The sequence below is a fragment of the Cordyceps javanica genome, chromosome 4 (assembly GCF_051103115.1).
Source record: "Cordyceps javanica chromosome 4, complete sequence".
Taxonomy (NCBI): Eukaryota; Fungi; Ascomycota; class Sordariomycetes; order Hypocreales; family Cordycipitaceae; genus Cordyceps; species Cordyceps javanica.
This window is the reverse complement of record NC_139298.1, coordinates 907,560-933,109: the sequence shown is the minus strand read 5'-3', so window position 1 is coordinate 933,109 and position 25,550 is coordinate 907,560. Positions and strand designations below refer to the sequence as shown.

General features: G+C 53.2%; 6 protein-coding genes across 6 annotated transcripts; 4 read left to right on the top strand and 2 right to left on the bottom strand.

Annotated features, from left to right (window-relative positions):
- Window positions 1-2,035: 2,035 nt before the first annotated feature.
- On the top strand, window positions 2,036-3,283 carry V2A60_006176 (esterase/lipase family protein; the record flags this gene model as incomplete). The annotated part of the gene is made up of 4 exons (XM_083257473.1): window positions 2,036-2,620; window positions 2,673-2,861; window positions 3,028-3,198; window positions 3,257-3,283. 4 exons carry the CDS (start codon window positions 2,036-2,038, stop codon window positions 3,281-3,283), a joined length of 972 nt encoding a protein of 323 aa, XP_083113599.1.
- Window positions 3,284-9,014: 5,731 nt separating this feature from the next.
- On the top strand, window positions 9,015-11,208 carry V2A60_006175 (uncharacterized protein; the record flags this gene model as incomplete). Its single annotated transcript, XM_083257472.1, has 3 exons — window positions 9,015-9,879; window positions 9,940-11,063; window positions 11,119-11,208. 3 exons carry the CDS (start codon window positions 9,015-9,017, stop codon window positions 11,206-11,208), a joined length of 2,079 nt encoding a protein of 692 aa, XP_083113598.1.
- A 1,843-nt stretch (window positions 11,209-13,051) lies between these two features.
- Window positions 13,052-16,154, bottom strand: V2A60_006174 (uncharacterized protein; the record flags this gene model as incomplete). Its single annotated transcript, XM_083257471.1, has 2 exons — window positions 13,052-13,945; window positions 13,998-16,154. 2 exons carry the CDS (start codon window positions 16,152-16,154, stop codon window positions 13,052-13,054), a joined length of 3,051 nt encoding a protein of 1,016 aa, XP_083113597.1.
- A 1,082-nt stretch (window positions 16,155-17,236) lies between these two features.
- V2A60_006173 (ESCRT-0 subunit protein VPS27) lies at window positions 17,237-19,518 on the top strand (the record flags this gene model as incomplete). The annotated part of the gene is made up of 5 exons (XM_083257470.1): window positions 17,237-17,310; window positions 17,360-17,492; window positions 17,576-17,860; window positions 17,916-18,675; window positions 18,731-19,518. The coding sequence occupies 5 exons, from the start codon at window positions 17,237-17,239 to the stop codon at window positions 19,516-19,518; spliced, it is 2,040 nt and encodes a 679-aa protein (XP_083113596.1).
- Window positions 19,519-20,762: 1,244 nt separating this feature from the next.
- On the top strand, window positions 20,763-21,736 carry V2A60_006172 (histidine phosphatase superfamily; the record flags this gene model as incomplete). The annotated part of the gene is made up of 2 exons (XM_083257469.1): window positions 20,763-21,369; window positions 21,528-21,736. The coding sequence occupies 2 exons, from the start codon at window positions 20,763-20,765 to the stop codon at window positions 21,734-21,736; spliced, it is 816 nt and encodes a 271-aa protein (XP_083113595.1).
- Window positions 21,737-22,138: 402 nt separating this feature from the next.
- On the bottom strand, window positions 22,139-23,083 carry V2A60_006171 (uncharacterized protein; the record flags this gene model as incomplete). Its single annotated transcript, XM_083257468.1, has 1 exon — window positions 22,139-23,083. The coding sequence occupies one exon, from the start codon at window positions 23,081-23,083 to the stop codon at window positions 22,139-22,141; it is 945 nt and encodes a 314-aa protein (XP_083113594.1).
- Window positions 23,084-25,550: the final 2,467 nt, after the last annotated feature.

The window sequence follows — 25,550 nt, the reverse complement described above, 5'->3', positions numbered from 1 at the left end:
TCGGCAGTAAGCTTCCATCATACCTCCCGGCATAATTATCGTCGTACAAATGTGTAGCAGCGTATGTATCTCACCTGTCGTCTAGCTTGGTCGACGTAAACTTGCCGGAATCTCGTTCCTACGGGGACCCAGCCTCCAACGAAAGCAGTTCGCCCTTGGCTGCACTTCGGCTTCGTTGTTGTGGGTTCTCTCTGCAAGTGAATATGGTATCGTAGCCTGTGGGACGTGACTTGTCGACACAGTGTAGGGGTAACTGGGGAAATGAAACAGCCAAATATGGCCAAAGTCAAGGCCGTGATGGCACGCCAGAGCGGCAGCTCGTCGTTCGCTTCGGCTGCTGTCCTTGATGTTCCCTCGACATTTTCCAACACCGTGTGATCATCAATATGCTTTCACTTGTCTGCCGACGTTTTTCATCTCCTCCGCGTTTTGTATCTTGGCCATCGTGATAGGGATATCTCGTCAAACTCTCTTCTGCGGATGAGTTCACTAAGCTCTTATATGACACAATAGACAAAGCAAGTGGCGATCCGTGCTGTATACTTATCAGAAAGCTATATATCTGTCCCAAACTCCCATATATGTCGGTTTGGAAGGAGCCAAGTTCTGATTCTGCAGTGTGCAGTGCCAGAGTGTCCAAACTAGTACCAAATTTGCGTAGAGTACGTATAATAACACTCTCAGTCCAAATACTGGCTGATGAGTTGACTTTATTCAGTGACTGGGTGGACAGACTCCGTACTTCAGCGTCTGTGGCGAGGTGGGAAAATCGCTGTAGCGTCAACCAATTGACCACAATGAGAAATCAGAGACTGAAACTGTAAGTTGCAGAATGAAGATGCCGATGAAGTCGGCGAAAGAAGCAGCTTAGGCGTCACAAGATTGTTCACATAGCAAGGAACCTCCAAGTTGTATTACTTGCAGCCCACAGCCTGGCTTACGGGTGCGATGCCGGTGATGGCCTGCGTCTACAAGTGAACCATTTCTTGAGACCTGCCCCCAGGCGTCAGGGAGAATGTGCTTTCCACGATATGCTCTCGGCTGCTAATAAGGAATTTGGTAGTCTTGAGTACGTCCCCTAGTACACTGCTCCTGCATTGATACACCTTTTCACATACTGATCCTCGAGCAGTAAATCCAGGGCCTTTTATAAAATGAAGAGTATATGCAGCTGTGGCCATTCCTTTGTTGCATAGATGACGGACTCGTACCGGTACCAACTTGTTTTTCCCGACTCCAAAATTTGCAGTCATTTTGCTGCATCTTATAGGCTGCCAAACTCGGCTTCCAAACTTCGGGCCCGGAAATACAAATCGGCAGCTTGTCAGTACCTACTCACGCGTATATCAAGAAAGCGTTCTGGCCACCACCGCAGGACTTGACAATGCCGGCTTACATGCGTGCCATTCCAAGCCAAAGACCCAAGGGACTTTCAACGCCAGGGGAAGGTAGCTGGGAAGCCAACGCTACCCATCTTTGCTTTTGGCGGGAGGATGCCGTCCCAGGGCCTGGAGTTCTCAGCCGGGACGGCGCTGGCGATGCGGGTGAAAGCCACCGTTTCTGTGGAATCAACCGGACAATGTTTCAAGCCCTTGCCAATGTTGAGTTGAGTTCCATCAGTTAATCTAGTTGAGTGAAGACTAAGTAATTGTCAATTGGCATCTGGGCGGGTAGATGCCAAACCCCACCGGAGATAGAGATGGAGATGGTGGAACTCGATCAAGGTAAGACAGTGCAACACAGCCACGAGACTCATGAGAAGGGCTCCAACGGTCTACAGGTTTGCGGTCAAGATTAAATAGGCCATTGCTCGTTGAATGATCGTCAAGTACGTTACCGCTGAGAGGCTTGGCGGTTGTAGAGGCAGGCTGATTCGCCAACAGAGTGTTGCGGGGCAGTCTCGGCTGATTGGGCTGGTTAGTTGAAGGAAACAAGTGGCCGCCCACTCTCTTTGAATTTATTTGAGTGTTCTGCAGTCATTATTGGGATATGTCAATCCAAAGCCTCTTCTTTGCTTTGCGTCAATCTTCAAGCGATGCTGCGCCGTGCGCAAGACGTCTTGTCGAAACATTCTGAGCGAGCAACATCGCCGTGTGCAAAGCAGCCTGCATTCAGTGCGACAGTGGCTGCCCTCAACTCTCCAGACGCTCGCTCTGACGAGACGAAACCCTGTGTACCAAATGCGGCAGGCGTAAATGGAGAACCAGCCAGCGAAGTAAGGCAGGATGGCCAAGCACGATCAGAGTTCCAACAACAAGACACCGACGAAACGCTGTATGGGCTCACCGTCCTTGTCGAACAACCCTCCGAAAAGGTTGACAGCATAGACATAGTGGCCATACACGGACTCGACGGCCATCGTGAAGCAACCTGGACTGATGGAGGATCAGGGGTAAACTGGCTGGCTCATGAAGCGTGTCTCCGCAACGACATCCCCCACGCAAGAGTTCTCAGCTTCGGCTACAATTCGGCTTCTTACTTTGGTCGAAGCGATGCGAATATTCAGGATTTTGCCTCGGGGCTTCTTGCTGCTATCAAAAGCAGCAGAAAAAGAAACTTGGAGGAACAAAGGCCAATCATCTTCGTTTGCCACAGCCTCGGTGGTCTGGTGTTTAAGCAGGTACAGAGGATAAAGCCGCGCGCTGCGAAACCCACTGGCAATCATTGTTCAGGCGGTCGCTAGAGCCCATGAGCAAGACCGGTTCTATGCTCGATTTTTGAGTAGCATAAAGGGGGCAGTCCTCTTTGCCACCCCTCATGGAGGCTCCGACTTGGCACACTGGAATCTGCTCGCGGCCCGCATGGCGAAAGCCGCTACCATTGGATATACGACAAACACTAGGCTGGCCGAGGATCTCAGGGTAGACTCGACAACCTTGAAAGAAATATAAGATTCATTCATCTACCGTGCATGGAAATTCGAGATACGAAGCTTCTATGAAACAGGCCTTGTGCCGGGCCTCACTCGCCGCGTAAGTATCACCAACAAATACCAAGGGGCCAACTTCTCACGAAGACTTTTTCTAGGTTGTGGAGAGAGATTCCGCTATTCTAGGCTGGGCTAACGAGCTTGACATCTCCTCGCCATCAAACCACAGAAATATTTGCAAGTTCACGTCCCCAAAGGACCAGCGATATCGAATTGCAATCGACGCTATCTGTGATATCATTGATGCGCCCGAGGGTAATACTAGCAGCGTACGTCTCAAAAGTTTCGTCAGACTATATCACAGTTATCTAACTTGTACAGAACTAGGTCCTCAAGCTGCCATTTGGCTTCTGAGTGAATTCCAATGATAAGAAACATCGCGAGCAGGTAGACGATATTGTTCCGGAACCCCGTCTGTGGTTTCTATCCCATGAAAACGGCAGTGCTGGCAATCGTACTCATTTTTGTCGTCAATTTGAATCTTCTCCAACACATGGTGTGGCAAGTCGGCCCTGGCGAAATTTCAAGTCAGGCACTTTCTATCCAAGCAGAGCAACAGTGCGTATGCTGCGGCGCCTACCCTGCACCAGTTAGCCATGTACGCCATGATACTATCACGTACATGTCCAAAGAAACTATGGATCGTCAGGAATATCAGTCTTACCGTCACTTCTAATTGAAAACATTCGCTGCATCACAGACAGCGAGATTATCTGGCTGCTGGCCATTGTGGAAGAATATATGACTCAGTCATGCCACGCTTTTATCAAAATAATTGCAAACATTTTCCGTCATCGCCCGTAAGCCGGACAGTCTCTGAGGTCTCCTAGACTCAATAACATACTTCAAAGTCTTCCAATCAGTATGATCCAGAACGTACTGGGCTTATCTGCCGACGGAGGTGAACAAGATTGATGATAAGACTTTGGCTCGCTGGCCAAAACGAAAACGATGCATTGTGCAAATGGGACTTCTCAATCTCCTCAATCGAAAGTGAATGATTGATCAGCGTCAGCTCTACCGCAAGCCCCAATTCAGAAGCTGAACAAAAGACTCGTTGCCGGAGCTGATTTTACCTTCTTGTGGGTTTTCCCGGACGCGCCGCGTCTCTGCGTCCGGACCTCCACCGGCAGCGAGACGGTGATGGCGATGCGGTACTAGTCTCACGAGGTCATCACCATGAATATGGCGTCAATGGGGCCCAGGGTCGGCCATGACGGTCAGAGGAGGAGGAGGAGGCGACACAACGCGACGCGGCGACGCTGGTGCCTCAGCCGGATTTTGGGGATCAGGCGTGTTGTTGTGGCCAAGGCTGAGATGGGAATGCACAAGGTCAATTAGTTGGAGAAGAGAGTTGTTCGAGTGCGGTGTTTCTAGATATCGGATTGACTACAATTCCATACATTTGTGATTTTTGATGGTCAGGTTGCGCCCAGCAAAGCAGCAAAACTCGCAGGCGACCTATTAGTTGGGAGGAGTGTTTTCTACATAGCCATATCACCTTTTTATACAAATGAATACTAAAATACTCAGATTTCATGAACATGGTAAATGCTTCGCTCACTGTTTACTCATGTTGCGTGAAGATGGAATTTTTTCTCAACTGGTTGTAGTGTAGGGTACGGGTTTGTTACAATAACGAAGAGGATCCTGAGCAGCAAAAAAACACAGAAATAGCGACATCAGGTAATCAAAGCTGGCTGACGGTCTCAGCAGTTACGAGTCTGCTCAAAAACCTACAGTTGAACAATCATCTTGTAGCTTACCCAAGGATCCGTTAAACCCAATAGTTTGAGTAGAGTCATTCGTTGGCCCTGTCCCAGCCAGTGGCGGTTGAATTATAACACACCTTTAATGTTGGTTGACAGATGCAGGACGGGCCTTCGAATTAGCAGAACAGCAGCGGTACAAATTGCCAGAAGAGTACATGCGTAATTGTGAGCCAAGCGTTCAATAAGACAGCTCCGTTGTTATCACCACAGCGCAGAACTCAGAGAAGGATCGCATTAGTTTGAGGAGCGGTACCTTGACTGAGACTAAGGATGGTCACTTGCATAACGGCCGGACTCGAGCACATGCAATATCACTGCAGGGTCGTTCGTTGCCAGCTTCCATCTCTGGCAGACTACTGCAGTTGAACAGGGGCACAATGGCTGAGACGGGCTACCCCGTGGCCGCGGCGGATAGCCCTTTGAGCCTATCCGGTGGGGAGAAAAAAAAACTGGCTTCAAGAAAGACCCGTATCGGAGCGAGCTGAATCTCGTCTTGGATGAGCAATGAATCTCTGTGTTCGCCTCGGCTTGGCGACAAGGAACTGCCAACCCCTAAACGCCGTCGGTCGGGCCGGGAGATTTGCCTGCAGCACCGAGGAGAAGCAGGGAATGTGATGCGCAGATGAAGGCTCGTGAGCCTCGGCAGGGTGGATCAAGAAAATTTGACGTCGGAAGAGTATCCAAAACGATCGGCCAGCATGAACTAGTGTTCTATTTTTCGTCACTAACAAGCCCCCGTCGAGGCTAGGATGTGTGTCCGGCACGGCGCCGAGGCCCACCCGCTCGGCTGAGGAGACGGACTTTGACATGCATTGCGACGAGAGTGGGCAGGAGAGATCTCAAAATGCATGCAAAGCGCATATATCCACCATAGAATGTAGCTGATGGAGCCGCGGTTTCGAACGGCTATATGCACGAACCCCTTATCATGGGCAGCACATATGTATTGCACATTTGTTATTGCCTGTGTGGGCTGGTCGGCATGGATCGAGGCAGCCGATAGACGACGAGTGTAATGGCGGCATGTGAAGGCACCGGGTCCGCAGAGCGGATTGGCGGCGCCAAAGCTTGGGATTGCGCATACATGAATGATATGGGAAATTTTTTCTTGCCTTGCTGGCTTTCTGCTGCAAAATGATTACAGGGGTCCTGGTGAGGAGGGTAAGGGGACATTGATGCGGATGGTCATATGACGGACTGGATGGTGCTGCCAGCTTGGTCTGATCTCGGGTAACGGTGCGGAGGCTGCCAGGACGAATGAGAGTCGTCTGTTTCCGTCTCCAGTCGAATGTCGTACCAACAGCTATTGGCTAGAGGACACAAAGTGGTGATGCCGGGTGGGTTCGCGTCAACACAGACACGAGTCCAAGCGCATTCGCTGAATCATCTCGACAACCAAATTTGTGAATTGATAAACAACAGCTTGAGCTTATCGGCGCCACATTCCAGGAAGTAGCGTACAGGCGGGCTGTGAATAGTCTCATTGGCAAAGTGGAAGGCGCCTGCGCCGTTTATTAGCGGCGGCGCCACAGACCCTCAGAAGGAAAGTAGAGTGTAGGCCTGCAGGATCATGCTATACGAAGGCGAGACTTGCGCTACCTTGTCTTGGTAGCGGCCATGGTGACGGGCGTGAGTACTGATTGAGTGTAGGTCCAACGACCAATATATTAAATCGTGCCCTGGGACAGCAGCTCCAGAGCTGTCACGGTGAGGGGTCCACGGACCTTGAATGCGCCAGCGAATGTGACGCAGGTGAGCTACTTCCTATCTTCATGCAAGAGACCAGTTGACGTCAGCTACGCTGGTGATGAAGCGTGTGCGGCATGACAATACTCATGCCAGGGGGCGGAAGGTTGCCCATGCGATTCTTATGCCCGAAGACATGGCAGTTTTCTAACAAAGATGATGACACGGCGCGTACAAGGTCGGCGAGGGCGCTAAGAAAGAGACTGTCACAATGCATCTGCGCTGAGCAGGATTTTGAGTTTGGGGCTGGCGGCGAGCGCTGGTGTGAGCCTCGAAGGGTCGGAAGCTTTTGCTCGTCTTGGGATGGGCTGTATCTGGCACATGCTATGAGCAATGGGCAGCAAACCGCCTTGCATCTTGACCGAGACGGGACATTGGAACCGTTTGTCTGTTAGCTTAGCTGGCTAACAGTGAGCGACCAGAGGTGGAGCAGAGCCAGCCTGCGTGCTTGTCGTTTTTCTGGTTGGCCCGAGCTACGGATTAGTGGTGCCAACAGTGAGCTGCGGGTTAATGAATGGTGACGCGGGCTGGTGGTAGGCTTGGGAAGGATTGCAACAACGTGTTTGTCTATGCGATTGGTGGCGACGACGAGGACAAGGACGGTGAAGATGGTGATGATGACGACGATGATGCGGCTTGTAGTCACGGGTTGATACAAGGAGGCAGTGAGTGAGTGCCTTGCGGGAGAAAGCTTGGGAGGCGGAATTTTTTGTTGAAGCCGAGAGGCCGTGATGCGTGGGGAGGATGGCAAGGGTTCGGTTATATGGGCATTTTGGTTGGGGAAAAGAGAGTGGGAGTGGGAGGGGCCGGGTGAGTAACTACTCAGCACCAGGTAGTAAGTAAGTAGGTGTCAGTGAGCGACCTGTCTGGCCAGCACCGTAAAATCACAGGCGGCGGGACAGGCGGACAGGACGGACGGGGCCAAACGTACGACAAACACATTGTTTGAGCCGCGAGCCGCTCACTAGCCGGTATTTGCCTCGGACGGGGAAGTGATGCGCATGATGATTGCTGGCATCGCCGAGCCCGAGCCCCTCTGCAGATCCCGCAGTCAGGGTATTGTGATGATGGCACTCAGTTGGTGGCAGGTGGCTAGGTAGTTACGGTTCAGTAGCAAGTAGGTATTACTCAATAGCACGGAGTGGTAAGTAGTGCGTTGTGAGTGGTAGAAGGTTGTTGGGGTGGGTTAGGTTGGCAGGTGGCCACCTAGCAACCTACTTGCCTACCTACCTACCTTAGTACCTAGGTAGGTAAGTAGGTACCTAGGTAAGTAGGTACCTGGCTAGAGCGAAGCGCTGAGTACCGAGCCAGGCAGGTGTAGTACAGGTACCTAGGTAGGTAGTAGGCAGCTAAGGGGGCCAACGTGTCAATTGCTGCCAGGCTATCCGTCATCTGTATCAGACCGACGTGATGATGACTCCTGGGGTTCATTGATTCAAATACACCATCTTCTCTCCACCTCCGTGCCTCCTTTTGAGCGACCGAGGATTTCCAGGTACCCTGTTGCCGCTTCTATTTGCTTTGCTCCAAGTTGCACTCATGACGTCGACAGGGACGTTCTCGAGGTCTCACCAAGCACTTGGCACAGTGGCAGGTGGCACTACTTATGGCACTCAAGCCCTCAAGGCCGTGTACCAGTCATCTGTAGCCTGTAGGTAGACAGACCAGAGCTCCCCGCACCGCCTCCACTAGAGCTGCACTAGCGCCGTTTTCCCCCAGACGCACAGGGGATGGAGTCCACTATTCCACTCTGGCTGCGACGAACAAAGCAGGCACTTGCAGGTAGCATCAGCCACTAACCTCATTGCTTGCCCCCCCAGCCCAGCGCTGAAGCCCAGACAAATCTTGGCCGTGGCTAGGCAACGCCAGCGGCGCAAGAGCTTGACAAGTACCTAGCCTGCTCACAGTACCCAGTTGCCAGTACCTAGCTGGCAGGAGTCTCTGCGGAGGAGGATTCTACCGCACATTGTCTTGAGACGGAACAACTTATCGAAATACATTATTTTTTAATTGTCTGCAGTATTCTGGTAGTCTCAAAAACTCCCTGCACTCATTTCTGACAAGTTCAGCACTCTGCCGTATAAAGAATCATACACGTAAAAGAAAACCCATGCTCCCGACCCCCATCCCGCCGCAGGTACCTTAGACCTACCTTGGTACCTTGCACCGACGAGCTCCAGCCACGCCAAACTTCAGCCCGGCCCTCCGCTGGTCTTGGACCTTGGCTTCTCTCGTAGCCTCTTGCCTCCTCCTTCGCCTCTCTCCACCTCTCTCTTCCTCTCAAAAGTCTTGCTCGTCCTCCTGCTTGCTCCCTTGCTCCCTTGTTGCCTCGTCCCTCCTTTACCTCTGCCTCTCGATCCCGCGCCGGCTCGCCTAACCCCGGCCCTTGTCCACTTGACTCTCCAATTTCTTTTTTTACCAGCGTCATCGCCGGCTCCATCGCCACCTCATTCCTCTCAACTCTCTTTCTGTGTCCTGCCCGTCGACTGCCACCTCCCATACCTCTCCCGACCATCTCCCCTTCACCTCTGACCTAAGCGCAGCTCCAGTCAGTCAGCCTACCCATCATGACCGACTACACTTCGGGCATCATGCCCCTGAACCAGGTCCATCGCCCTCCCTTCACTGTCCAGGCGCCTGGTGTCGAAAAGGTCCCCGGCGAGACCATCCCTCGTCGTCACCCGCGCGCAAAGAATGGCCTTCTCAACCGCCCGGCCAAGGACGTCCACACAGTCTTCGACATTGTCCGTCGCAGCGCCCGCGTCTACCCCAACAACAACGCCGTCGGCACTCGCAAGCTTGTCAAGCTGCACAAGGAGACCAAAAAGGTCAAGAAGAATATCGATGGTGAGGTCCGCGAGGTTGACAAGGAGTGGCAGTTCTTTGAGCTCTCCCCCTTCTCCTTCATCAACTACAAGCAGTACGAGGAGCTCGTCCTCGAGATTGCCTCGGGTCTGCGCCATCACGGCCTGGGCTCCGAGGACAAGCTCCATCTCTTCGCTACTACTAGTGCCAGCTGGTCCTCCATTGCCCATGCTTGCGCTTCTCAGTCAATCTCCATCGTCACTGCCTACGACACCCTGGGCGAGAGTGGCGTTGCCCACTCTCTCCTCCAGACCGATGCTAAGGCCATGTTTGTCGACCCTCATCTGCTCAAGACTGCTGCCAAGCCCATCAAGGACTCCAAGGTCAAGCTCGTCATCATCAACGAGGAATGTATTTTTGCCGAGGGAGGTGAGCTAGAGGCATTCAGGGCCGAAAACCCCGACCTCACCGTTGTTAGCTTCGAGGAGCTCCGTGAAGCCGGCAAGAACAACATGGTCGAGCCCAACCCTGCAAAGGACAAGGACTTATTCTGCATCATGTACACTTCTGGATCTACCGGCCTGCCCAAGGGCGCCTGCATAACCCACGAGTCTCTCGTCTCTGGTAGTAAGTTTGCGCCGCTTCCCTTTCCCCTCTACTTCACTGTCTAACATGCTTCTCCCACAGTCACCGGCCTCCTCACCTGCGTCGACGAATGCGTCAGCGATAGAGAAGTCGTTCTCGCCTATCTCCCCCTCGCCCATATCTTCGAAATGGCCCTCGAGAACCTGCTCATGTTCATTGGCGGAACCGTCGGGTATGGCAACCCCCGCACACTCTCCGATACCTCGGTCAAGAACTGCGCTGGTGACATGCGCGAGCTCCGCCCTACCGTCATGGTAGGTGTCCCCCAGGTTTGGGAGACCGTCAAGAAGGGTGTCATGGCCAAGCTCGAGAGCGCCAGCTCCATCCAACAGAGCCTCTTCTGGGGTGCCTTCAACTACAAGACCTTCATGACTCGAAACAAGTTGCCTTTTGCCAGCATCTTTGACGGCATTGTCTTCTCCAAGGTTCGCACACTGACTGGTGGTCGGCTCCGCTTCACCATGAACGGTGCCAGCGGTATTTCTGAGGGCACTAAGCATTTTCTTTCCCTCATCCTCGGCCCTATGCTGGTCGGCTATGGTCTCACCGAGACTTGTGCCAACGGAGCTCTCGGCTGCCCCCTCGAATATTCGCCTTTCGCCATTGGTCCCATCCCCGCTTCCATTGAGGTCAAGCTCGTTTCTATTCCGGAAATTGGCTACGATGCCGACGCCAAGGTCCCCCAGGGTGAGATTTGGATGCGTGGTCTTCCCGTCATGAAGGAGTACTTCAACAACCCCGAAGAGACCGCCAAAGCCATCACCGAGGATGGCTGGTTCAAGAGTGGTGATATTGGAGAGTTTGACGAAAACGGTCATCTCAAGGTTATCGACCGTGTCAAGAACCTTGTCAAGATGGCGGGTGGTGAATACATTGCCCTTGAAAAGGTCGAGTCCGTCTACCGCGGTACCCAGACCGTCGCCAACCTCATGGTCCATGCCGACCCCGAAAAGAACCGCCCAATTGCTGTCATCATGGCCAATCACGCTGTTCTCGTGCAGAAGGCCAAGGACCTTGGCGTCGACGAGCACCACATGCATACCGACCCCAAGGTCAATGCCCTCGTCCTCAAGGACCTGCAAGCTACTGGTCGCCGCGGTGGCCTGAGCGGCATGGAAATTGTTGCCGGCGTTGTCATCACCGAGGAAGAATGGCTACCTCCTACCGTAAGTCTTCCAAAGAGGTGACTGGTTATCTTTGACACTAACATTATTTGTCTAGGGTCTCGTCACTGCCACCCAGAAGCTAAACCGCAAGGCTATTCGCGAACGCTACGACAAGGAGATTACTGAGTGCCTCAAGAGCATCTGAACGACGACATGAGACCTCTCGACGAGATGATGGTGAGACTGTGGAAAAACGTGTGCATCTTTCCACAGGAGTCTAGGGAACGGCTTATATGGATGAAGAGGGGACGATGATACCGCATGTTGCATGGAGTCTGCAACGTGTTTTGTTCTTTATTTGTTTACTTGTCACGATTCGAGTCCTTTTCTTAATTTTCACGGCTGGACATTTCTTGCGTAGCTTATTATTTGTATTGTAGGTAGTGTCTACTCTTTGCTAGCCAGTCTCGGCGCAAAGTGGGCGCAATGTATGAACATGCATAATCTTGTCGACCAAATGACTGAAATTTAATTGCTAGCTGCTGACTTTGAGTCGTGCATGATGGCTATCTTGAACGGAAAAGAATAGCAGAAGTCATATCAGGGCAAGAAGTAATGGAGCTAATAGGTGCAACGGGAGCAGTAGATCAATGAGACAAGAACGAAGAAAAAGAAAAGTAGAAGAAGAAGAAGCCAAAAGCCTCGTCCAAAACTGTACGAGTTACCCCAATACATTCATAGGGAGGCTTTTGAAATGAGCTGCTTCTCCTGCGACCAGGCCATTTCCTTGGATGGTGCAGACGACGCCACAACCCAGCAGCTTCGAATTAGAGGCTGGCGGTGAGCGAGACTGTTTCTGTATAACGCCAGGCGTAGCTCTTGCCGGACACGACCATTCAACATCAATCCAGAGAGCACTTCACTCGACTCTGATCAGGCCGCACAGAGAATTCTCCTGGTGCCAGCGTGGAAAAATGAGTGTGCGACCAACTATGGCCTCCGTTGCATCATCTCACGGAGGTTTTGTGAGATTGCCGGCCGCGTTCTCCTCTCCTGGCCTACAATTTTACTCTGCAAGAACCATCAGCGAGTGTGATCGACCCGAAGCGGCCCATAGCTGGCTCTTTTGACTTGAGCATCTACGGACATTGACCGCCGAGCTGCATGCGTGACGAAATGCCCATCTTTATCTGATTCGCTTTCCAGGAGCTAGACGGAAGAGATGAAGCTACTGCAAAATGTATCTACGCAATTAGGTCGAGAGTCACTATTTACTTTCTGTTCAAGGAGTAAGCTGAATCATACGAACTGGCTGTCAAGACAGGTCTCATAATTTTCGGGCGTCTTTACTTTAATATTTGCTGACATTGGCCGAAGTATCCAGACCGCCGTGAACCAGTGGCTGCGGTTCAATGGTTGTTTTGTTCTTCTCAACTGTGACATTAATGACTGATTTTGTACATTCGGACTGGCCACCACGTTGACTGCAGGAATCGGTACTTGTAATCATTTCCGTGACTGGTTACGTAGGTAATAATCAGTTCTCTATAAACCTTCTTTGATTGTTCTGTCCTCGTCCCCCCCCGAGAATGTGTATTGTGTATGCTATCCTGGACCTTGTTTCGCGGCGACTTGCCCTCCCTACTCTCAACAGCTTGTATTCTCAAGCTTCTCAGTCCCGAGGGTGTAGTCTGCGGCAGCGCTGGAGCGGTGACTGCTCTCCGCCACCCCGTCAGTCGCTTGCTCGGGCAGCCCGTCAGCCGGACTACACTGGAAGATCGAGGCTACTCTGTCAGCATGAAGTCGCTCTACATCATGAGTCCGTCGTAGCGTAGGGCAATGATAGCTTTGGTAGCTAGTCACTGAAGCGTACGGAGCGTTGAAAGCGTGTACTTGGTCTTGGGACGGGACATGAAGCAGATATTGGCTATGCTACTAGAATACAGAATGAGAAGAAGAGTTAAAAAAAATTGAACAGATGCCACAGGCCATGGATTGGTAAGAATTTGGGAGAAAAATGTATAAAATTCATGGAGGAAGAAATCGCGTTATCCCTTGCGCCGGAAAAACACCAGATACGGGACTCTATCCTGTCCCGACTTGAACACTTCGTTCTGAATATCGTCGCGGTCATTGCTGCCGATCCGCACTCGCGTGACTCGGCTGTCGTTGCAGCAGAGCCAGGCGTACGGGTCGTGCGTGCTCTGGTCGCGCACGTACGCAAAGTAGTGCCCGTTGTCTGTTCTGCTGCCGGCGTGCACAATCACGGCGTAGCACTCGTACCGAAACGGGCCCTCGTACGCGTGGTGGTCGTTTGTGCCGGGCGGCGAGCGTCCGTTGCCGTTCTCATAAAAGTACGGGGAGAAGTCAAAGTCGTTAAAGTCCCACGTCACAGGGGCGGTCGACTTCTTGATATCGCCGGTGGCCTGGTTGTAATTGAAGCGGCGGAAGCAAACGCAGAGCAGCGGTGGCAGCCGCGCAAAAGATATGGATTGCATAGCACGTGTGTTGCGGCGGCACTTGTCGCACGAGAAGTCGTCGAGCGTGTTGTTCGCAATGTGCTGATGCAGAGACTGCTCCAGCGTCTGCCGCGTGCTCCCCAACGCGACTGGGGCTGGAATCCACTCAAACGGCGAGAAAGTGTAGGTCTTGGTGTGGCAGTCCAGGCACTGCACAGTCGAGAGTTCCAGTCCTCTCCAGTGCTTATCGACAATGGAGTCGTTGTATTGGAGATGGTTGTACCAATACTGAACGGCGGAGTAGAGCAGAGGCTGCGACTTGGTGTTGGGCTGCATCGCATTGCCTTTCCGGTTTCGACGGGAGTTGGTTTCATCATGCAAGTGTTCCATTAGAAAAGACATGAATTCTTGCGCGTCTTGCTGTTGCGTTCCACCGAATTGGGCGTTTGAGCGACTCTTTTTACAGATGTGCTGGGAATAGTCCTGCTGGGTGTCAATTCGCGATTTCAAGGGTGACAGTTCAAGGCCTTCTTACCATTAGAGTCTGGGCTTTCATGACTTCGAGATTGCCAGTGCTCATCCAGTGGAATAAGTTTGATATGATGTGAATCATCAACTGGGCATGTTCTATCTTCTCAGTGTCCTTCTTTGGTGCTCGGTATTCTGTTTTCCATGTCGAGTCAGACAGCTCTTTTCCAAAGTCGGGTGACGCAAGGAGCGACTGTAGAGTGCTGTTTGCGTAGCACCAGTTATGCGGATTGTTCAGGCCTGTATATAGCTTGTAGCCATCCCCGGTCATCTGCTCGGGCACCTTCTTGGATCGGACGGTTTGACGGGGTGCCGCGGGTTGCTGGAAGCGATCAACTTCATCCGATGTGTGTGACAAGCTGCTATAACTCAGCCGAGGAACTGAAGGCGCGGGCCGGGTGGGCGGCGAGGGGAGATCGTTGTAGGGATCAATGTTGTGCAGAGAATTATATTGCGGCGGTTGTTCACTGGCCGGAGACGATGTCATAGACTCTTGTTCTGTCAGTACCGGCGGATAGCGGCGCAGGAAAGACTCTGTCGAGCGGTGGTACTCGGGCGGCTGGTTGGCGCTGATGTCTTCGTTCTCCAAGGTTTGCTGCCAAACCTTGACTTCGTCCGCGCGTAGAGGCCGAATATACTTGGATCTCCTGCGCTGAAAAGTTCCGCTTCGGGCCCGCGAAGCCGGAGTGTGTGAAGTACTATTCGAGCTTGTAGTTTGCAATGATGCTGAGCCCATCAAGTCAACCCATGCATCTAAGCCGCCCTTTAAAATCCTTGGGGCCTGCCTGAGCTCACGATCGTAATTGAAGTGGACCAGAGCACGATGTAAAGAGACGATAACCATGTCATCAGAGCTGCGGGGAGAGCGAGGAATCTCTTCCGAGTCCTGATCATAGAAAACAACAAGCTCATACTCGTTACGTCGGTCGAACTGTGACTGCTCCTGGTTGGGCGAAAGAACCAGGCTTTCCGTGATCTCTGATGCCGATATATTGTCTCGGAGTAAAATGCTAGCCTCCACACAAATCGTTGAAGAAGACATAATGTGGCCTTCATCGAATTCTGCACGAGATCGAATATCTATGATCAAAACAGAGCCACTTTTTTTCATTGCCTTGAATAGTTCTTCAGCCATGATCGAGTCAGTCTCACCATCACAGTCGGGCTTTTGTAGCAGCGATTTGCTACCGGTGGTATTGACAGGGACGGGTGGGAAGTATTCCATGCTCTGCCGCGCGGATACCGGACTCGGCATGTTGCTGAGCGAGGGGGTAGGGGTGGCGCGGCTGTGAGAGCCTCGTGGTGTAGTGGCGGGCGGGCGTCCAACGTCGCTGGAAATACTGCCACGAGTTGGATGGTATATTGCATCTGGCATCTTTGGAAGTGATGGCATGCCATTTACTGCGCTTGGTTCTGACTTTTGCGGCGACGAAGGCATGTCCCGAGGGCCGGCAGGCTTCAAAGGCGGCATCGGATGTGTCTTGATGCGCGGGTCTTGTCCGGGTGTCGCCTGCGGTCCACGAAGATTCGCAAAGCGCGCCGCCAAGTCTATATTGACAGTACTAGCTGACGATGATCTTGCATGGCCAACAACGGCATTTCCTTGAAGGGATTGGGGCTTCGGCTGCACCTTAGGCTTGACTTTGCCCGATGCCGTCACCGCGGGCCGGTTGCTGGCGGGGGTGGCGGTTGGCGTCGTAGAGGAATTATTGCCATTCGATTGAGGATGCGCTAGTCTTTGAGATTTAGGCAGCACACCGGTTCGTTTGTTGTCGGCGATTATGTCTTTCTTTATCTGATCATATATGTCACTCTGCTGCTTGATCCTGGTCATGAGCGCAGTGTGTTTCTTTGCCAGTTCGCCGCGCCCTTCCTTGAGCATGAGATAGTCTCTGTGATGGGACACTAGCTGAACTGTGATTACAGAAGCACGAATGAAGTCCTTCAAGGCTAGGGCTGGCCTGTTGAAGTCACGACTCATCTCGGATTGGCGCAACGCTATCTCGGCTTGCTCGAGCAACCACTTGAGTGGCTTCTTGCCATCAAGATCTGTCGGCAGTGCGACTACATCGTCGATATGCGGCAGGGCAGGTTTACCGCCGACACCATTGGTGGCATGGCCGTTGTAGCCTGCGGGGAGACTGTATCTTGGGTTGGCGGCCATGGACAGTAGTCTGTCCCCTTGCTGACGACCGGGAGGCGTCGAGCGGGGGGTGCCGAGACTATTAAATCGGATGCGGTTTGTAGCGAGCTATATTCATCGCATTCTTGGCCGGTAACATACGGCCGTCGGCCAGGCTTTCTTCGAGGGGCAGAGCTGGATGGTCGTCTGTCGGTCTGTCTGTCGCACAATTGGTGGAGACGGTTAAAGAGATAGGAGTTTCGGGAGGCTACCGCGGGCAGTTGTGTGTATGGTCGTTACTCGGTTTGGTATATAATATGGAACGAATTCGAGAATGAGTAACTGCACAGTCGCACGAAGCTTGATAGGTATGAAACAAGAGCAGTCTACCGAAAGAGAGGCCATGGGCAAACATGTGGTACTGAGTACGGCCAAGGTCGAGGTCAGGTAGCTGATGACAGTGTGGGGTTAACTTTGAGGCGCGGGAATGAGTAGCTGGGGCGAGCCAGCAGGAAACGGTACGCGTGGCCCGCGGGGTTGGCGCGGTATGTAGCAAGTACCTTGGCAGCCAGGGGCTGGCTATCTTATTTACTCAGTAAGTACTTACCTCCCTAGGTACAATTTGGCCCACTGTACACAGAGTAGGTACCTACCTAGGCAGCCATAATTCGGCGCTACGGTGGTGGTCAGCTGGCGGAGGCCGCTATAAACAAGGTAATTCTATCTGCGTAGAGCGCCCAGTCCGGCCCTGGAGTCGGTTCTATCGACCTGTCCCGTACCTGAGAGGTGCCCTGGGAGGCGAGGCTGGTGGGCTGAGCCCAGTTGCCCAGCCTAGCTTTTCGACTTCTGCCTTCTGGCGCAGCGCCACTTACTGTCTACTGTGGGTCCCGCCGCAACATACGTCGTCACCGCGCGGAGGCAAGCTAACGTGTTGTGTGCCTGGACCTGCAAGATTGGCCTCGACTCAGGCTCATCCTCAACTCTGCAGTCCCCGACCCTATCCTGCCTCTCCTCATCGCCAGCGTCGATTTATCATCCATCTCCTTTTTCTGGTTCGACTTTTGCGACTGCAGCACTGCATTTTCCCGCGGTACCGCGCGAGCCGCTCGCACACTCACGTCAAAATGATGTCCTGGTGGTCGTCCTCGGCCAATACGGCTCTGGACGAGCAGGTAGAAAAGGCCACCAGCAGTAGCCTGTACGTGAATCTGAAAGCTCTCGGTGCCATGCGCTAACTTTGTCTTCAGAGAGGACATCGCACTGAATCTCGAAATCTCCGATGTTATCCGATCCAAGACAGTCGCGCCGAAAGAGGCCATGCGCAGCCTCAAACGTCGCATAGGCAACAAGAACCCCAATACGCAACTCAGCGCTTTGAATGTAAGAGGGGGGATTCTCTGTTCTTTCTTTCTTTCTTTCTTTCTTTGAAACGCACAGCGCGCTCATGGCTGACCATACTTTAGCTCACCGACACATGCGTCAAGAATGGCGGCTCCCATTTCTTGGCCGAGATTGCCTCTCGTGAATTCATGGACAACATGGTGTCGCTTCTCCAAGCTATCGGCGGAGGTGCTGTCAATGCTGAAGTCAAGTCCAAGATTCTCGAACTGGTTCAGTCTTGGGCTGGAGCTACCGAAGGCCGATACGAGCTCTCATACATCGGCGAAGTGTACCGAACACTACAGCGTGAGGGCTACCATTTTCCGCCCAAGATCGCAGTTGCGAGCAGTATGATTGATAGCAACGCGGTATGTCAGCAGGCACATTACTCTGCCAAGTCTGCCGATACTGACAAGTGACCAGCCCCCAGAATGGGCCGACTCGGACGTTTGCATGCGGTGCCGCACTGCCTTTACCTTTACGAACCGAAAGCACCATTGTCGCAACTGCGGAAACTGCTTCGACCAGCAGTGCTCGAGTAAAACTGTTGCCCTCCCTCATCTCGGAATACACACACCAGTTCGAGTTGACGACGGTTGTTATGCCAAAATCACCGGCAAGGGCTACAAAGAACTGGGCCCTCTGCAAGACCGGTCGCCTACATACCCGCACAAGACGAAAAGCACCACAGCTATGCAACCGCGCAATGCTCGTGTGGAGGACGACTTTGACGAAGATATCAAGAAGGCCCTGGCTATGAGCTTGGAGGAGGTCAACGGCTCAACCAAGGGCAAAGTTTCGTCACCGGTCATCGACAATAAGAATAGTAACTCAGCTGCCGCTAAGCAAGCTGAAGAGGAAGATGCTGACCTGCGCGCTGCGATTGCAGCATCTTTGGCTGACATGGAGGAGCAGAAGCAAAAACACAGTGCTGCTTTGAAGGAGCAAACTGCCACACCATCTGGGAACGCAGCCAATGCGTTTGCCATGCCTAAGAACGATTATGAACTGACCCCTGTCGAAGCTGAAAATATTAATCTGTTCGCCACTCTGGTCGATCGTCTGCAAACGCAACCTCCAGGAACTATTCTTCGGGAACCCCAAATTCAGGAATTGTACGACAGCATTGGCACGCTGCGGCCGAAGCTGGCGCGCACCTACGGCGAGACGATGAGCAAGCATGGTACGTCATACGCGACTGATAGCCAGCCATGGACATTACTAAGATGAATATTCAGACACACTGCTTGATTTACATGCTAAACTGTCAACTGTTGTGCGATACTATGACAGAATGCTTGAAGAGCGACTGTCCAAGGCGTACAGTCAACAGCATCTTGGTTTTAGCCCGGCCCCTGTCCGCCATCATTCCGGCCCGTATCCGTCCATATCAGCACAAAACACGGGGAACGCGCACGGGGAGTCGTTCTACACCGGTCAGCAGCTAGGCTACCCGTCTATGCGAAGCCCAAGTCTGCATCAAGCACAACCAAGTCAGCCGCCTCAGTTTTCGTCATACGGCGCGAGACCTGACCTGGCTCAAGGCCACTACTCACCGATGCCACCGCAAGCAGAACCATCTCAGCTGCAGGCTCCGCACCAGTCTCTGATGTCGCCTTCGTCCGACCCAAATATGGCGTACTACGCCAATCCTAATGCACCGCCCCCAGTGCAATCTGCCCCTTCTGGTCCATCAGCGCCGGGATCGGCACCAGATGCTGCGCAATCACCATACCCAAACCTCCAACAAATGCAATACCACCGCGGATCCGTATCATCACAGACACAGGGCACGCCTGTGCCAGCGCAAACGCAGCCGTCTCAACCCCCTGCCCAGGCACAGCAACCGACCCAGCAGCCGGTGTCCAGAACCGAGCAGCAACCGTATTGGCAGCAGGCTCAGCAGGTGCCTACGTCGCAACAGACCCCCCAGAACTGGGGATATGCCGGACAGCTGCCTTCGGTTCCGCAGCACGAGCCTGTGAAGCAGCCGCCCGCCCAGGAAGAGGCGCTGATTGAGCTGTAACCCGAGTTGGAAGAGAATGTGTGCCGTGGCTGGGCTGGAAACTTGTCGACATCGATGCCGGCTTTCCGAGGCAAGTGTGGGAGTCAAACTGTCGAGAGTAGGATAGTGCAAATCATTGACGGCGTTTTTTAAGGAAGCGTTTCTACTTTTGTTTATACTACAAATCAAAGGCGGAGATGTTGAGCAGCGTATTTCGCTGCGCGTGTGTGTGAGATAGAGATGGAATACCTGCGATGCGCATGTCGAATAGGACACAGTCAATAATATACCACATAGGAAATCCTCGAAAAAAAAAAAGAAACTATTGACCGGCTCTGGGCCATGACAAACCACTTTAGATTACAGTGCAATCCACCAGCGCATCATTCTTCACAAGGCTGGCCACTTTTGACTGCGCATCTCTTGATGCGTCGTCCCCTTGCACGATGGCCAGTGAAACGGCAACTCCCACTCTACACACAACGTGGGGGCTTTGACAGGTCCGGGTGGCCTTTGGTAGCCTTTTGGCCCCCAAAACCTGACTTTCTGGACTACCTTGTGCTGCCCTACTTATTACTCTCCCAGGTCCTCCTCCTCGCCTGCCCGCCCGCCCCTCCCTCCCTCGCCCGGCTCTGCAGCGGGGGTTTTTTTTTTCTTTGATCCAGAGCATGTACACACAAGGTGCAATCCCATCATTCGGTAAACCCGTGTCATCAGAAAATGGGTGATCGGTGTCACAGCAGAGAGATGCAGCCCCAACCATTGCTTGGCTGCGGGTTCTGGGCTCTGGGCCGCGGCGGGACCTATTGTCGGGGTTGCGATCGGAGCAGAGTGCTCCGAGCAAGCAGTCACCCGGGGGGCGGCCAGAAAAAAAAAAAGGCCGGTCTTCGGCCCACCGTTTCGTCTGCTGGGCATCGGGACGCCCTATTGTCTCTCCCCCTTCCCCTCCGGCGGCCCGCAATAAAATTTCCCAAGGTTGCTAGATCGGTGACGTGCGGTTGGTGCGGGTGTGTTCTGTACGGGAAAATGTACCTAATTTCTATCGTATTCCTGGTACCCCCCCACGTTACTCGTAATTCGGCAACATCGTCGTGGTCAGATATATAATCTCTCGACCTTTTCTTCTTTTTTTTTCTCGGGTCCATTTCCTTTTGAAATTTGGCGCATACAGTCGAACAAAAACCAGCCGCCCCATTGGAACTTGTCCCCTCCTTCACCAGCAACCAGCAACCAGCAACCAAGAGGTAGTCGATCCCGAGTTCGCCATGCCCCCCACCATCCACCTCGTCCGCCACGCGCAGGGCTTCCACAACCTGTGCGTCGAGAACGAGACGCTGCGCGATCCGGACCTGACGCCGCTCGGCGAGCAGCAGTGCCTGGACCTGCGGGCGGCTTTTCCGCACCACGCGCGCCTCACGCGGCTCGTGGCCTCGCCCATGCGCCGGACCCTCTGGACCTGCATCCGGGCCTTTGGCCGCACCGACGGCAACGACGACGACGACAGCGACAGCAACAGCAACAGCAGGACCGCCGCTGACCACCCCGCGCCGTACCCCATAATCGCCCTCGACACGCTGCAGGAGCTCTCCGACCTGCCCTCGGACACGGGCTCGTCGGTGGCGGCGCTGGCGGGCGAGTTTGGCGGCAGGGCCGACCTGTCCCGGGTCCGCGACGGCCTGTGGACCGACAAGCTCGGCGACACGCCGTTCGAGCCCACCAAGGACAAGATTGAGGCGCGCGCGCGCGAGAGCCGCCGCGCGCTGCGCGACATGGCGGCGGAGGACGGCCCCGACAGCCACATCGTCGTGGTGACGCACGGCGCGTTCCTGCACTTTCTGACGGACGAGTTCCAGGACATTCCCAACGGGAATGGTACGTGACCAATTCTACTTAGAAGAATGGGGAAGCGGGAGGGGAAGGGGGGGGTTGAGGGTTGGGGGTTGTCCGGCTTAGTCGATGGAAAAGGATTTTTAATGAGCCGCATGATTGATTGAGTGACTGACTGACTTTTTGTTGCAATAATGATATAGCCACGAGCTGGAAAAATTGCGAGTATCGCTCGTATCAGTTCACCGATCCTACGGGTGCCGACGAGGACGCCGCCATTGTCGAGACGGACGAGAGCTGGCGCCGCCGCCGCGGCGACAAGCCCCGTCTGTCGAAACATGACCTGGATGAGCTGCGGGTGGTTGCGCAGGGCCGCATCGTACCTCACCTAAAAGCTGCTGCGCACTTGTGAGCAGACGAGTTGATGGTTGGAGGGGATAGATATGCTGGACATGGACACCTATGATTCCGATTGATAGAGGTTATAGAAGTCATCGATTATATATTAGAGCTAAGCAAAACGGCGAAGCGATAGAGACATTACAAAAAAGCCAATTGGATATACACTTCTCTTGGTAATTTTTTTTCAGTATGGAGAGCACATTTCAGGGTCCTCTAGATCCTTCCGGCCCAAAATGTCCATGGCTGCCATGATTTCTTTCCATTTCGTCTCCCGTATAGTGTGCAAAATGAGCGAGTATCCCAACTCCGTGCGGGTGTCCTTTCGCAAAGTACATTGGCAGTAGCACTTGAGCGCGGGATCCTTGCTGTTCAAAATGTCTCTGGCGGAGATATCGACCGAGTCGCCATGCTCCTAGTGTAGCAAAACCCCGGAGAGATACGGCGGGTTAACCTTGAACAGGTCACGCATCTGGAACAGTTGCTTCTTCTCAAAGTTCTCGCGACGTGTGTGGATGACCCTCGCAAACAGCTCGAATTTGAGGCTCGGCTGGTTCTTGTACATGGATTCCTTTGCCTCGAGCATTTCCCGGATATGGAACCAGACTTTGTACGGTCGAAGCAGCATCCCGGCCGGGACGGACGGGGCGGTTGACGGTGGCGTCGCGAGCTGGGTTCCTTGCTGGTGGGCAGTGCTGCTGACTGCAACGCCATCTGTTGTGTGACCTGTTTTCTGATCGGTACACATACGCTGCAGCTGACTGTTGACGTAGTCCCAGCTGATTTCGTCAGTGACATCCTTGACGCAGTCAATGCTCTCTTCTATGGCCGGCGACGCTGAGTGCGGAGGAGAGAACTGCAGGCTAGGATCAAAGTTTGGTGCCGTTGTCGAGATGGAAACGTTGTCGAGCTCGCCAAGGACGCTGGAAGGTGGCTGTTTTTCGTCTGTAGAAGGTGGTAGGGTCACGAATTGCCAGAGATCGTCGCCAGGCACTTGCGCCTCGAGAGATTTCGCCGGTGTAGGCGGATGATTTGTATCCAATAAATTCAATTCGAAATCTGCATTGTCAAACTCGACCTCTTCAAGATCGAACAAATCCGAGCAAACGCCTCCATTGGCGCCGTTTGTCATTGTCAGGGTGTCTCTTGCTTGTGTATCAACGAAGCGCAGCTCTGGCGCATCAAGCTGCCCATCAGAGATGGAGGTATTCAGCCTCTTCAGAGGCTGCTCCTGTGATCGGTCGACGTCCGCTGGCAATTGTCTTTTTCCGCTGCTTGTCTGTTGAGGGTGCCCGCGAGAATATATTGCTTTGTTTACGTGTCCATGACGGTTGTAGTAACTATTGTCTGGAGCTTCCATATTGCCGTGGTTCATCACAGACGACTTTCAGTTTAAAGGCCCTTTTTCGAAATCAGAATTGCTGTTTTATTCCAAGACATTGTTGCTTTTCAGTGGCGGGGGAGTTTTCGTCTGCATGGAGCCCGGACACTTTGCTGATTTGTCAAGTAAGCGAGCGCTTTGGCCGGGTCACTCAGGTCTACGAGGAAGGAGCCATGGTATTGCGGAAAAAGTACAGCCTGGCATCTTCATGTCACATCTATACAAAGGGTACGATCTCTGCTCCGGACTGTTTGATCCATCCTTCTATGATGAATGAAGATATCTACTCGTGATTCGGGACGGTGGCAACGCTCTCGCTCTCGCCGATCCCACTTGCCAACGCAAGTCACTCACTACCCGGAGCGACCAGGATCGAGCACGGGATCTGCAACCTGTTCATGACCTTAGTTGGCATTTAGAACAACAGATCTGTCTCACCTAAACTTTACTATGCGGGTACGAGGTTGATATCTTGTCATCATCAGGGACACGGGAGACTGATCCGTCGCTACAAATCTCGGTGTAATTTTTTACCTATTGGACTATGAGCCATACCCCATATCTCGTCTACTTCCTTCATATTGGCCATGGGCATCCATAGAAGCCTCTCGCCACTGATAGTCTCTGGTGTTCTTATGCGACTATTATATAGTTTAAAGTAGCGCTCCTAGTCTGGTGCGATGCCTGCAGCCACGAATCTCGAAGCGGTCCGGCTCACGGCGTAAACGGCCTTGTCTTGTGACGGCAGCCTGGCTGCCTTTAGACGGCGCTGGGGGTCGTCTACTACCCAGTGTTGCTTGGCTCGTCATCGCGGATCCGAACAAAAAAAAAACGGAAACAAGATTGCAGTAGCCTGGATCGCAGCCTGGCCGGCTGGCTCGGAGAGCGAAAAGGAGAGAAAGAGAGAGTACGTGTATCGTCGCGCGCCGTCCCCGCCATCAGGCGCACCTACATACCAAGCATCCAGCTCATCTGATCAGGCCAGTACCCCTCATCGACGCCATGTCATAGGAATCAATAGCTGGCTGAATTATACACACCCCTTCTCTCGCCTATTATTACGCATACGTTGGGGGCGGCCTGGCCGTTGCATACCGCACCAACCAAAACCGGCCGAGGGCTGAAGTCTTACCTTCTCTTTTTATGTCCTATGCAGTCTAGCTAGTCCGGCCGGCCACGTCTTTGTTTTCGACGCCAAGAAGGCCAGTCCTTTGGGAATTTTGCTCCGTCACTGATTGCCACTTGCACGTCGGTTCTCGGAGGCGACTCATGATCATGGCACACTCGTACTCGGCCCGCCAGATTTTCGCTGCTTTCCCTTTGCGAATGTGTTTGGCTCATCAAAGCACCGGAATACGGGGCCGAGAATGACGAGAAACCCCGGCCGCGGGGGGGCCATGAAATTTACGCCCCCGGCGGGGTACGAACTCCAACTGCACGGCGACCTTGTCACGCTTGTCAATCGAGCGACGAGCAAATGCACGATGAATGCGGCGCGCCCTGCACAGGGACGCACAGAATATGCATGAACGGCGCACAAACGATGCAGCCCTCCTGCACTCCGCACGTCGGAGTGGCGCTGCCACACCAACCCGAGCGGAGCCGAAGCTCGTCACTGCAAGACAGCGGCGGCCGGCTCATACACATCCCGAGCCATCTCGAAAAGAAAACGAGAGAGAGAAGGAAAGAAGATGCGCCGTTCAGCCTATCGGGACATGAGAGTTTACAGTTGCCCTCTGCATGTGCACCCCGCCAACTTGCACAGCTATTTTCGCCCCAAAAAGGCTCCCTTGCATGGTCGACAAGCAACGAATCCACCTCATCCACACCACCATGTTGCCACGCAGGGGGTTGGCACAAAAGAGAGGCTGGAGACTCTCGTACTGGTAACTCCTTAGTATAGACGTGAGGGAAATACAAAAAAGGATGACTAGGGTGGTCAACAATCAGAAAACCCCCAGCCAAAACGAGAAGAACGGTCAGAAAGTCGCATGATAGCGTCGGCAAGACTTTAAGCAAATCGGATAGCGCAAAAGAATAACCCAACTAGCTCATGCCTTTGTTCGACTGGCTTTTTTTTTTCGTCATGCATGTCACGCTAGTGCTTAAATCGCATCTTACCTCTGCTCATCACCACCGCTTTGGGCTCGTCCAGAGCCTTGTCATTAGCAACTGAAAGCCCACCCACTTACACGAGCACAATACAACACACACACACACACACACACACACATACACATATCGGACGAGGGCTCGCCGCCAACAGCAAGCGATGCCACACGACAATGGCCAAGTCAATTACGACATCGCAACTGCTGAGTCGACCGTCTAGCATATTTTCCTCGGACGCTTCACGCACCTGACGTCGTCGTTTCGCTATGGATGGACAGGTGCGGCAACCACGGGCAAGATGGCGGTCTGCCCGCATCGTCTCCATACGAGCGAG